At 47.8% G+C, this 14215-nt stretch overlaps 1 protein-coding gene across 1 annotated transcript in view; it reads left to right on the forward strand.

The window, feature by feature from the left end:
- The window catches only part of CIMIP2A (ciliary microtubule inner protein 2A), a 59230-nt gene that overhangs the window by 12323 nt on the left and 32692 nt on the right, over window positions 1-14215 (forward strand). Inside the window, exon 2 of the mRNA XM_065572643.1 lies at window positions 2681-2895. Coding sequence (XP_065428715.1) covers window positions 2681-2895 — 215 coding nt within the window. The remainder of the gene's footprint in view (window positions 1-2680; window positions 2896-14215) is intronic.

The following is a 14215-nucleotide window of genomic DNA, read 5'->3' on the forward strand; positions in this document are numbered from 1 at the left end:
GGAACAGCTGGGAGCTTCAGGGAGTGGCCACTGCTTTCTGGGGGGGGGCATTGCTTTACCAGGAGTGGGGGCTGCCTGGGGGGGCATGACTCAGCTGTTCTGGGGTTGTGCGCCCCCCGCTATTAGCAGGCACGGGTCATCTCTGCTCACTGGTCTGTAAACTCCCTTCAGATCTGACACACTTATTACACCTAACCCATTATTGTCATAGTATTTATCTGCCAAGAGAGTTATGTGTAGTATCACATGAAAGCTGGTGACACACCGGTCAATAATATCATTGTGTGATGTAGGTATAGAGTTTCATAGAATATCAGGGTTGGAAGGGACCTCAGGAGGTCATCTCGTCCAACCCCCTGCTCAAAGCAGGACCAATCCCCAGACAGATTTTTACCCCAGTTCCCTAAATGGCCCCCTCAAGGATTGAACTCACAACCCTGGGTTTAGCAGGCCAATGCTCAAACCACTGAGCTCTCCCTCCCCCCACATGTGTGCTGCAAATATGGTTCTAAAATATGTTTTGGGGGCAAAGTTGTTAAACAAGTTTGTCCTAGACAAAGAACATAAGAACAGCCGTACTGGGTCATACCAAAGGTCCATCTAGCCCAGTATCCTGTCCTCTGACAGTGGCCAGTGCCAGGTGCCCCAGGGGGAATGAACAGAACAGGTAATCATCAGGTGATCCATTCCCTGTCGCCCATTCCCAGCTTCTGGCAAACTGTGGAATGTTGATTTGCCAGTTTGCCTGTGTCTGTAACATAAGTCGGGATGCCAAAGACAATGGGCAGCTCATTTGCATCTGAGGTCATCAGGTTTCAGAGTAGCAGCAGTGTTAGTCTGTATCCGCAAAAAGAACAGGAGTACTTGTGGCACCTTAGAGACTAACAAATTTATTAGAGCATAAGCTTATGCTTATTTGTTAGTCTCTAAGGTGCCACAAGTACTCCTGTTCTTTTTGAGGTCATCAGGTGGATGAGGAAACATCATGGCGTCAGCATGTGTAGGACACCACAGGCTGAACTCAAGGGAGGACCTCGGGAGTCAGCCTGACTCTTAAGACAAAGACAATGAAATTTGGGGAATATAAAGAGAAGCAAAAAGGCCTTTTGTTACCCATCACTGAGGGGACAAATTGGTCAGTGCTCTTTGCATCTCTGAACAGTGGATCCCCAGCGAGGTTGGTTGGTCGATGCTGAAAAGCGACTGTGGGTGAGAACTCCTTTAGACAAAGCTGGGTGGCTGCTAAGGTTCTATGTAGACTCTTAGAAGCATGTTATTCTTTTCTCTTATTTGTAACCATTTTCTGTTTCTGTTATCACTGCTTAGTGCCACTTAAAGCTCTATTATTAAACTTATTCGTGTTTTATTATAAATTCATCTCGGCGTTATACTGAAGTGAGGGACGCATCGTCAGCTGAGCCAACAGGCTGGTGCGTATTCTCTCTTTGGAGACAGCGGACGTGGTATTTCCGTGGGCATCCAGTGACAGGGACTGGATGCCACAAAGGAACGTTATTCCAGAGGGCTCGGGCACTGTAGTACACCCAGGATTATCTGCATGGCAAGGCAAGGACTGGCAGAATCCTAACGAGTTTGTTGGGCCCGCTAACAGACTGAAATGTTGAGGAGCTGACACACAGCTTAGTAGCAGCAAATCTCTCTCTTGCCGAGACAGGGTAACAAGCAGGGCTGCCCAGAGGATTCAGGGGGTCTGGGGCAAAGCAATTTCAGGGGCCCCTTCCATAAAAAAAAGTTGCAATACTATAGAATACTATATTCTCGTGGGGGCCCCTGTGGGGCCCGGGGTCTGGGGCAAATTGCCCCACTTGCCCCCACCCCCGGGCGGCCCTGGTAACAAGGTGACTTAGAGTTCTGGACTCCCCGACAAAGCGTCTCACACACCCACATGCACACGTTCGACTTGCACACTTTCACGCTTTTCACATAGCAACGCATTGGCATGTGCACGTTCATCTCCATACACATCTTCATTTGCACTTTACACTCCGGCATCCCACGTTTGCACCCACATACCGTATATACCCGTTCATTAGCCCGTTCGTTTATAAGCCATCCCCCCAAGATGGTTAGGTAAAAACAGCAAAAACTGTATGACCCTTTCATAAACTGACCCTATATTTCAGGGGTTGGCAAACTTTGGCTCCCGGCCATCAGGGTAAGCCGCTGGCGGGTCGGGACATTTTGTTTACCTGGAGCGTCTGCAGGCATGGAGCCCCTTAGTTCCCTGTGGCTGCGGTTCGCCGTTCCCAGCCAATGGGAACTGCTGGAAGCGGCCACTTCCCGCACTCCCATTGGCTGGGAACGGCAAACCGTGGCCACAGGGAGCTGAGGGGCTCCATGCCTGCAGACGCTCCAGGTAAACAAAACGACAACGTGTTAGATATTCAATTCAATGATTCCATAGAGTTTAAAATCATGAAATTTCGGTGTAGACCCGTTTATAAGCCGACCCCCACTCTTTGATGTGTCACTTTTTTACCAAAAATATTCGGCTTATGAACGAGTATATACGGTATATATACCCTCCTAACACACACTTTCAGATACATGCAAACATAACAGTAAAACTAATTAGTCTATCTATGTGTGGAGGAGCTGGAACTTTGAAATGGTCATTGCTGCCAAACCAGTAAGTACCTGTCTGTGATTTCCTCCTCAGATATGGTGGGTTCTACCCTCAGATCCGCTACCAGATCGGAGAAACCTATGGCAAAACCACCTCTCGCCTGCTGACAGACCCCAATGTTCGGAAGAGCCCTTGCTCTGTGCTGGCACCCCTGGGGAAGCCAAGGTTCCTAGAGGACTTTAGTGGTACAAAGCATCCTTCAAACCAGATGCTGGATCAAAACTACAGTTACTTTCCCGGATACACTGGTGAGTGAAACTCAGGACTTTGCCCACGGCATCAACACAAAGGGAAGTTCTGCCAGCTGAATGTGGACACAAGAACAAATGGATATAAACTGGACATTAGGAAGTTTAGACTTGAAATTAGACGAAGGTTTCTAACCATTAGAGGAGTGAAGTTCTGGAACAGCCTTCCAAGGGGAGTAGTGGGGGGGGCCAAAGACATATCTGGCTTCAAGACTAAGCTTGATAAGTTTATGGAGGGGATGGTATGATGGGATAGCCTAATTTTGGCAATTAATTGATCTTATTAGCAGGTAAATATGCCCAATGGTCTGTGATGGGATGTTAGATGGGGTGGGATCTGAGTTACTACAGAGAATTCTTTCCTGGGTGTCTGGCTGGTGAGTCTTGCCCACATGCTCAGGGTTTAGCTGATCGCCAAATTTGGGGTCGGGAAGGAATTTTCCTCCAGGGTAGATTGGCAGAGGCCCTGGAGGTTTTTCACCTTCCTCTGCAGCATGGGGCACGGGTCACTTGCTGGAGGATTCTCTGCACCTTGAGGTCTTTAAACCACGATTTGAGGACTTCAATAACTCAGGCATAGGTTAGAGGTTTGTTACAGGAGTGGGTGGGTGAGATTCTGTGGCCTGCATTGTGCAGGTCAGACTAGATGATCATAATGGTCCCTTCTGACCTTAAAGTCTATGAGTCTAAGTCAAAAGTTTCACCTAGGTGGCCTTGGTTTGTATATGGTATTTGGACTAGTAGGACATGCTTTCATGGAACAATCATGGCTCCATGATTAGTCTCCTGTGGGTCTCATTGCGGATGCTGGGTGGTGGTGGTGGCCTGTGATATACAGGCAGTCAGACTAGGTGACCACAATGGTTCCCTCTGACCTTAGAGAATTTAAGAATCTTCAGTGGGACCTGTCATTCTCCTGTGGCCAATTGAGTTACAACGCACATCTTCTCATTCTCCCCATTGCCAAGCAACTGTAGAGTGAAGCGTTTCCTTCTCTTTAGAGAAGTGCCCACATAGATTCGCACTTACAGGGTTTTGCATGCGCCCTCAGTATTGACCCTGGGCTCCTCTGGAATAGAAGTGCCCTTGGGCAGCACACATGCTCCCTGTGCAACAGATCTGAATATCTGAAACCAACATTATGTCAGCAGCAGCACGCTGGGCCTCCGTAAGCGCCTCTTCAATGCGTAGCTCCTTGTTCGCTCCAGCTGGGTCGAGTGCTTTTCTCATGTGTTTTTCCTGTAGTGTTTGAGAAGTAGCTGTTGTGACTGTAAGATTTCATAGCAGCTGGTCAGTGTTGCATCACTGTTTGGCCTACCCTAGGTAGGTGGAAGAGACGGGCAGGTCTGCTTTATGATACAATCATGTATCTCTGCGGTATTGGATAGTTTTACTCCTGATCTGAGCAGGGATGGCTTCCTTACAGTGATGGGTTCAGGAATTGCACCTCTGTGACACCAAAATGTCCTTCACTGTCTGACTTGGCTCAATGATTGGCCCTCCCAAGGCATGCTCCATATGCTTGTCACCACCTAAAGGAGGTGATGACAACCTTCACTCAGCTCTCCCTGATAAGTGCTTTGGCACGACCAAGCCATCAGTCTGACAACTGAACACCAATTGACAGACTCGTGACTTGTGATGATCTCAAGTGAAATGGCCCTTTGCAGGGTGAACAACGAAAGAAAAGAAAAAGGCTCATGCCTATGTGTATGCCACCTCCATGTGGAAGGCGTCTCTTCTGCAAAATGCAATGACCTGGCCAATCTAATACGCGAACAGAAGATCAGTGTCCTCGCACTACAAGAGAGTCACTTATTGGACAACAAGAAAGCATCAAAATGTCACATTCCAGGATATCTCTTAGCAGTGAGCCCATGGACATGGACCGGCAATGTTCATGAGACAACAGCTGTGGAATACCTGCTCTGTGGACTCAAACTCTTCAACACCATATGCTATCACAATCCGAGTCAGCCAGCTTAAGATCACAAATATCTTTAGGCCACCATATGTCACCTGGCCCACATTGATTTAGCAAATCACAGCCACCCTTCAATATGGGTTGGAGACTTCACTAGCCATCATACATCCTGGGGTTCTGACAACAATGATCCCACGGACAAACAGCTTCTTAAATGGGCCTTGAACCAAAATAAGCATCTACCGTTTGATCTTAAGCACCCAGGAACCTTTCATCCTGCAAGGTGGAGAAAAGTTGACTCGCCCAACTTATGCTTCGTGTCCCGTGCCTGGAACGCGTGGCCCCTACTGGTGGAACAAACTCTCTTCAATGATTTTTCACATAGCCAACATTGACCTCTTGTCATATGCATCAGTGACCTAGTCCTCTAATCACATTGCTACCAAAACCACACTGAAACTTTAGGAAGGACCATTGGAACAGCTACATGGAACCCATGGAAAAAGTGGTTTGACAAAGCCCTGTGAACATGGACAGTTATGACAGGTTCCTCGATCTCCTTAAAGAGGCTGTAAAAAGGAACATCCCCTGTGGCTACAGGAAAGCCAACACTCCCTGCTGACTGGCAGACAGTGAGGCTCTCCTGAAGGAGTCCAGGACCATAGATAATCCTGCTGCTGCAACCACACTCCTGGAAACACTGAACTCTGCTAGATGAGAGCGATATGCAAAAGCTCTGCAGAGCCTCAGTGTCACCCACTCCACCAGGAAAGCCTGGAAGCTTCCCCGTAATCATGGCAGTACCAACCCTCCCCTTTGCACCATGTCACATGTCACAGCTGACACCATCGCCACCCTAATGCTCCTGAATTCCAAAGCCCAAATAGATTTCATCACAAAAGGACCAGGAAGACAGAGCTTTACTGCTCTCTGTCCAACTGCCCAGCAACACTGAATCTATCAAAGCCTTTCACTAGAGAAAAAGTGGACAAGCCCATAAAACTCACCAAACTTGGCAATGCAGCAGGCCCAGATGGCGTTTTCCCAGAATGTCTGAAAAACCGAGGCCAGCATGGCCACAACTGGTTGACACACTTCTTTACCAACGTGCATGCCCTTGGCCAAATGCCTAAGGCGTGGCAACAGGCAAAGGTCACCACCATCCTGACACTGCAGAGAGCAGACAAGCTGACAAACTAACAGTTGGTATCATTACTATGCATAATATACCAGCTCTTGGGAAGGATACTACACCCGGCTTTGATTACTGCCTCTAAAAAAGCAATCTGGGTTCAGACTGAGATGAAGTACCTGCAATCAGGTACATACACTGATGACCTACATGGAAGCTGGCTATCAATATGGGCTCAAACCAGCAGCAGCCTTTGTGGATTTGTCCTCCGCATATGACATGGTTTGACGGGACAGCTTGATTCTGAAAGTGTCGAAAATAGCATGTTGCAGAGCAACGCTGCAGCTACTGAGAGTTATGCTCACAAGTGTTGCATTCTTATAATAGAACAGACCAGCTGACCTTGTTTCCTGAACAATGGGCTCCCACAGGAATTCGTCTTGGCACTGTCTCTCTTTAATATTTATCTCAGTGACATGCCATGAAGCCAGTCATGAAAATTTGGATATGAGAATGATCTCACGCTCGCCGTCAAGTGAGCCTTTCACCCGCGCAGAACGCATCCTCAACACAAGATCTGCAGAACCTGAAGAAGTGCTACTGGTCCTGGTGACTCTGACCAAACCCTCAAACTGCTGCCTCCTCGTTTCACCTGAGCAACTGACATGTAAAGACATGCGTGAATGTCACCTACAACACCAAACTCAGGCTACAATCCAGAACCACACAGATATCTTGGGAAGCCCTCTTGCCTAACATCTGACAGAAGCCACTGCCAGAATAAAGGCTAGGAACAGTACAATCCACAAACTAGCCAAGCCCAATGGAGGATCAGATGCTCACACCTTGCAGACATCCTTGGCCCTCATCGTCTCAGTGTCTGAATACTGCATGCCAGTATGAGTAGGTAGTGCACATATGAAACTTGCCAATGTGCAATTGAACACTGCTATGCAAATTGTCACAGAAGTGCTGAACTTAACATTGACATTCTGATTCCCCGTCCTCACGCATATCTTACCAACATCCCCTGAAGAGAAGCAGCAATAATACAAGAATATGACTCTGCGATAACAAACTCAGACTTGCTCGTCTATGAAGGTCTCCAACCCCCTCCTGAGATGCCACCTGAAATCCAGGAACCCTTTCTGGTTAGCAGCTAAAGCTTTTGAAACCTCAGGAGTGTTACCAAAAGACAAGTGGTGGAGGCTATGTGAAAATTGTAGGGTCAAGAATCAAGACCTGATCATGGATCCTACAGAACAATTACCTACCTTCACCATGTTGCATAAGACATGGATCCTAGCGAACGACATCAGAACATCACACAGGTGCTGCAATTGCCTAACGCACAAATGGAAAATGAAGAAGTCTCACATGTGAATGTGGAGAAGACATCCAACCCATGGAGCATCTAGTGAATTGCTGCCCTCTAAGATCTTTTGCCGGAGGGACAGGCTTGATACATTCCATCTTACTGGAAGCCACAGAGTGGATGACAAACTTGGATGTTGACCTTTAATGTTACTTTTGATGTTGTGCTCAAGATGAAGACATGCCTTTAAAACCACAGCTGTTGCACATATCCTTCACTTTATAAAAAATGATTAAATTAAAACTTACCTAAACAAACCTCTCCCCATATAGAATCAACAACACTCAGCGAGTCTCTGAGTTTTTAACTATTCTTCAAAATACATGTTTTTCATACATTCCAAGATCAGAAGGGACCATTGTGATCATCTAATCTGATCTTCTGTATAACACAGGCCAGAGAACTCCCCCAAAATAATTCCTATACCATATCTTTTGGAAAACAGACACTTTTGATTTTTAAAATTGTCAGGAGGGAGAACCCACCTCAACTCTTGCTATATTGTTCATGTAGTTAATTTCTCACCATTAAAAACGTATGTCTTATTTCCAGTCTGAATTTGTCTAGCTTCAACTTCCAGCCATTGGATTGCGTTATATCTTTCGCTGCTAGATTGAAAAGCCCATTATTAAATATTTGTTCCCCATGTAGATTCTCATAGACTGTCATCAAGTTACCCCTTAACCTTCCCTTTCTTAAGCAGGTTGTCCAATCCTTTAATCATTCTTGTGGCTCTTCTTTGAACCCTCTCCAATTTATCACCATCCTTCTTGAATTGAGCACACCAGAACTGGACACAGGCTTCCAGCAACAGTCACACCAGTGCCAAATACAGAGATAAAATAACCTCTCGGCTCCTATTCAAAACCCCTCCCCCCGTTTATGCATCACAGGATCTCCTTAGCTCTTTTGGTCACAGCATCACATTGGGAGCTCACGTTCAGCTGATTATCCACCATGACCCCCAAATCTCTTTGAGTCGCTGCTTCCCAGGATAGAGTCCCCCATCCTGTAAGAATGGCCAATGTGCTTTGTCCCGAGATGTATACATTTACACTTAGCCATATTACAATGCAGATTGTTTGCTTGTGCCCAGCTTACCTAGCGATCCAGATTGCTCTGAATCAATGACCTGTCCTCTTCATTATTTATCACTAAGGCTGTGAATCTGTCACGGAGGTCACAGATTCTGTGACTTTCTGAGCCCTCTGTGACTTCTGCAGAGTCTGGTGCTGCTGATCTGGGGACCACTTGAGCAGCTCAGGCAGCTGCTGGGCCAGCCACACCGACTGCTGCAGGGGCAGTCTCGGGCCCCTGCGCCTCCCCTCCCCGCTCCCAGCAGCAGCAGGAGTTTGGGTGTGGAAGGAGGCTCTGGGCTGTGGAAGAGGATTGGGGCGTGGGAGGGGGTGAGGGTGAGGGCTCTGGGCAGCGATTATCTTGGGGGGGGGGGCTGACATGTCTGTTGTCTCCTAGGCAGAGGAGCGGCCAGAGGGCTCCGCGTGCTGCCTCTGCCCACAGGCGCTGCCCCTGCAGCTCCCATTGGCCGGTGCTTGGGGAGCCACGTGGAGCCAGGTAGGGAGCTTGCCAGCCCCACTAACCCTCACTCCCAAGCAGCAGCAGGGGTCCCGGGCCACCCCTTTCCCCCAAGAGCACCTGTGGCGCCCTTGAGCCACCCCCTGCCCCAGAGTACCCAAGTTTGAGTTAGGGACATATAGTACAAGTCATGGACAGGTCACGGGCCGTGAATTTTTGTTTGCTGCCCGTGACCTGACCATGACTTTTACTAAAAATACCCGTGACTAAAACGCAGCCGTATTTATCACTCCCACAATTTGTGTGTTCTTTGTAAACATTATTAGTGATTATTTTTTGTTTTCTTCCAGGTCATTAACAAAATATTAAATAGCGTAAGGCCAAGAACCGATCCCTGCAGGACCCCATTGGAAATATGCCCCCTCATTGACCGTTCCCTATTTACAGTTAGATTTTGAGACCTATCAGGTAGCCAGTTTTTAATCCATTTAACGTGTGCCATGTTAATTTCATATCATTCTAGTATTTTAATCAAAATGCCTTCTGTACCAAGTCAAATATTTTACAGAAGTCAAGAAAGACAAGGTGGATGAGGTAATATCTTTTAGTGGACCAACTTCTGTTGGTGAGAGAAACGTGCTTTCGAGATTACACAGAGCTCTTCCTCTGGTCAAGGAAACTAACTCAGTCCTGGTCTACATGACAGAGTTAACTAAAATGTAGCTCCTGCAGATGTAACTCACCCACTACACCAACTTAACTCCACCTCTGCAAGAGGTGTAGCACTTAGGTTGATGCAGTTAGGTTGATGCAGTGTCAGTGTAGACATTGCATTGCTTATATCGACTGTTTCTGCCTTTCTGAAGCCATCCCACAACACCCCACGCTGACAATTAAGTCAGTGTAAGCGCTTCTGGTGAGGATGTGCACCGCCAACACAAGGAGCGTAGTGTGGACAGGCAAAAGCAATTTAATTACTTCCGTGGTCATACATCAATGTAACTTAGGTCAACTTAATTTTGTAGTGTAGACTTACCCTGAGAGAGTCACTGCTAAATACAAGGGGGAACAGATTGTTTAGCATAAGAGTTAACACATATTTCAAGGGACCATTCAAGATGAAGTGGCCCGTTAACACCTCTCCAGTCATAAGTGGGGACAGGAAGGGAGGGAGCAGCTGGGAGGGTTGTAAGTGAGTAATGGATTGTTGTCATAAGCCATAAATCCAGCATCTCGGTTCAGTCCATGATATTTTAGTTCTAGCCAAGTGATGAATTTAAGTGCCCGGGCTCTGGGGAGAAGGCTCTGAGGGTATGTCTACACTTCGAAATTAGGTCAAATTTATAGAAGTCGATTTTTAGGAAGTGATTTTACAGTGGATTGTGTGTGTCCCTACTAAGCACATTAAGTCGGTGGAGTGCATCCACAGTACCGTGGCTAGCGTCGACTTTCGGAGCATTGCACTGTGGGTAGCTATCCCACAGTTCCCGCAGTCTCCGCTGCCCATTGGAATTCTGAGCTCCCAATACCTGATGGGGCAAAAACATTGTCACGGGTAGTTTTGGGTACATGTCGTCAGTCATCCCTCCCTCCGTGAAAGCAACAGCAGACAATTGTTTCGCGCCTTTTTTCCGTGCAGACGCATACTGCTTTCAGCAGACGGTGCAGTAGGACTGATAGCCATCGTCATCCAACCACCGCTTCTGCTGCAACTCTGCTCTCCTGGTGCCATGAATCCACCTCGCAGGTCGTCTCGTCATTCGGTATAAATATCTATTCTCGTGGCATCCGTCCTCTCTGCTCTCCAGCTCTCCTGCAGACGCCATACCACGGCAAGCATGGAGCCCGCTCAGCTCACCGCTGCTGTTGTGAGCATTGTAAACACCTTGCGCATTATCCTGCAATATGTGCAGAACCAGAACCTGCAAAAGCAGGTGAGGAGGCGACGGCAGCGCGATCACAATAGTGATGAGGACATGGACACAGATTTCTTTCAAAGCACAGGCCCTGGCAATTTGGACATCATGGTGGTAATGGGGCAGGTTCATGCCATGGAATGCCGAGAACCCGAGAAACAAGCACAGACTGGTGGGACCGCATAGTGTTGCAGGTCTGGGATGATTCCCAGTGGCTGCGAAACTTTCTCATGCGTAAGGGCACTTTCATGGAACTTTGTGACTTGCTTTCCCCTGCCCTGAAGCGCCAGAATACCAAGATGAGGACAGCCCTCACAGTTGATAAGTGAGTGGTGATAGCCCTCTGGAAGCTTGCAACGCCAGACAGCTACCGGTCAGTCGGAAATCAATTTGGAGTGTGTAAATCTACTGTGAGGGCTGCTGTGATCCAAATAGCCAACGCAATCACTGAGCTGCTGCTATCAAGGGTAGTGACTCTGGGAAATGTGCAGGCCATAGTGGATGGCTTTGTTGCAATGAGATTTCCTAACTGTGGTGGGGCGATAGATGGAACGCATATCCCTATCTTGGCACTGGACCACCTTGGCAGCCAGTACATAAACCACAAGGGGTACTTTTCAATGGTGCTGCAAGCACTGGTGTATCACAAGGGATGTTTCACCGACATCAACGTGGGATGGCCGGGAAAGGTACATGACGCTCGCATCTTCCGGAACTCTGGTCTGTTTGAACAGCTGCAGGAAGGGACTCACTTCCCAGACCAGTAAATAACTGTTTGGGATGTTGAAATGCCTATAGTTATCCTTGGGGACCCAGCCTACCCCTTAATGCCATGGCTCATGAAGCCAGACACAGGCACCTGGACAGTAGTAAGGAGCTGTTCAACTATAGGCTGAGCAAGTGCAGAATGGTGGTAGAATGTGCATTTGGACGTTTAAAAGCATGCTGGCGCTGTTTACTGACTCAGTTAGACGTCAGCAAAACCAATATTCCAATTGTTATTGCCACTTGCTGAATGCTCCATAATATCTGTGAGAGTAAGGGGGAGATGTTTATGGCGGGGTGGGAGGTTGAGGCAAATCGCCTGGCCGCTGATTACATGCAGCCAGACACCAGAGTGATTAGAAGAGCACAGCAGGGTGCGCTGTGCATCAGAGAAGCTTTGAAAACCAGTTTTATGACTGGCCAGGCTACGGTGTGACAGTTCTGTTAGTTTCTCCTGATGAAAACCCGCCCCCTTGGTTCACTCTACTTCCCTGTAAAAAGCCAACCACCCCTCCCCCCTTTGATCACCGCTTGCAGAGGCAATAAAGTCATTATTGTTTCAAAATCATGCATTCTTTATTAATTCATCACATAAATAGGGGGATAACTGCCAAGGTAGCCCAGAAGGGGTGGGGGAGGAGGGAAGCACTGGGTGGGGTGGTGGATGAAGGGAGGAGGGAAGGAAAAGGCCACACTGCACTTCAAAATGTATTGAATGCCAACTTTCTGTTGCTTGGGCAGTCCTCTGGGGTGGAGTGGTTGGGTGCCCGGAAGCCCCCCCCCCCCCGTATTCTTGGGCGTCTGTGTGAGGAGGCTATGGAACTTGGGGAGGAGGGCGGGTGGTTACACAGGGGCTGTAGCGGCGGTCTGTGCTCCTGCTGCCTTTACTGCAGCTCCACCAGATGCCGGAGCATATCAGTTTGATCCCCTAGTAGCCTCAGCATTGCCTCCTGCCTCCTCTCATCGCACTGCCGCCATCTCTCATCTTGCTCCTGCCACCTCCCCTCTCATTCGTCCCTCCTGCCCTCGTGTTCATTTTCTACTTTCCTGGACTCTGACATTGTTTGCCTCCACGCATTCTGCTGAGATCTTTCAGTGTGTGAGGACTGCATGAGCTCAGAGAACATTTCATCGCGAGTGCGTTTTTTCGCCTTCTTATCTGCGCTAGCCTCTGGGACAGAGATGATAGGGGGAGCTGTCAAGGCTGCTTCCCCACTCTGAACTTTAGGGTACAAATGTGGGGGCCTGCATGAAAACTTCTAAGCTTAACTACCAGCTTAGATCTGGTCTGCTGCCACCATTCCCAAAGCTAATTCCCTTCCCTGGGAAGCCTTGAGAGACTCTCCACCAATTCCCTAGTGAATACAGATCCAAACCCCTTGGATCTTAAAACAAGGAGAAATTAACCATCCCCCTCCTTTCTCACACCAACTCCTGGTGGATCAAGATCCAACCCCCTTGGATCTAAAAACAAGGAAAAATCAATCAGGTTCTTAAAAAGAAGGCTTTTAATTAAAGAAAAAGGTAAAAAATCCTCTCTGTAAAATCAGGATGGAAAAATAACTTTACAGGGTAATCAAACTTAAAGAGCTCAGAGGACCCCCCTCTAGCTTTAGGTTCAAAGTACAGCAAACAGAGATAAACACTAGCAAAAGGTACATTTACAAGTTGAGAAAACAAAGATAAACTAACACGCCTTGCCTGGCTGTTTACTTACAAGTTTGAAATATGAGAGACTTGTTCAGAAAGATTTGGAGAACCTGGATTGATGTCTGGTCCCTCGTAGTCCCAAGAGCGAACAACCCCCAAAACAAAGAGCACAAACAAAAGCCTCCCCCCCCAAGATTTGAAAGTATCTTGTCCCCTTATTGGTCCTTCGGGTCAGGTGTCAGCCAGGTTACCTGAGCTTCTTAAACCTTTACAGATAAAAGGATTTTGGAGTCTCTGGCCAGGAGAGATTTTATAGTACTGTACATAGGAGAGCTGTTACCCTTCCCTTTATAGTTATGACAGGAGCGTTGAAACATTTGCAGCTGCAGGAGGAAAAAAAGGGAGAGTAGTATTTAAAAAGACACATTTTAGAGAACAATGTGTAGACTCTTTCATGGTGAACCAAGCTGTTAACATTACATAGCACAGGTGCTTTCGGTACAAGGTCGCATTTTGTCTCTTATATTGAGGGCCTGCCGGTTTGGTGTGAGAGATCACACACGCAGGGCCGGGCAACAGAATTCGGCTTGCAGGCAGCCATGGTAAGCCACAGTCTTTCGGCTTCTTCAACCTTCACAACATTGGGAATGGTTTCAAACAGCAGTGCCCTCCTTTCCCATACCAAGCATCTGTTGGGTTGGCCATTTAAAAGGAGGGGCTGTACTGGTCGCAAATGCATCCCAAGTCTTCAGGGCAAATTAATCATTAAACACACTTGCTTTTAAACCATGCATTATATTTACAAAGGTACACTCACCAGAGGTGGCATCTCTGGCTTCATGGTCCATGAGCCCACCTTGGGAGGGTTGGGAGGGTATTAGATCCAGGGTGATGAACAGTTCCTGGCTGTCAGGGAGAATGGTTTCTCCACTTGCGTGCTGTGCACTATCCTCATCACCCTCCACCTCCTCATCTTCCTCGTCCCCAAAATCCGCATCCCTGTTGCAGGAGTCCACGGACAGGGG

This window comes from Chrysemys picta, chromosome 18 (assembly GCF_011386835.1).
Source record: "Chrysemys picta bellii isolate R12L10 chromosome 18, ASM1138683v2, whole genome shotgun sequence".
Classification (NCBI taxonomy): domain Eukaryota; kingdom Metazoa; phylum Chordata; order Testudines; family Emydidae; genus Chrysemys; species Chrysemys picta.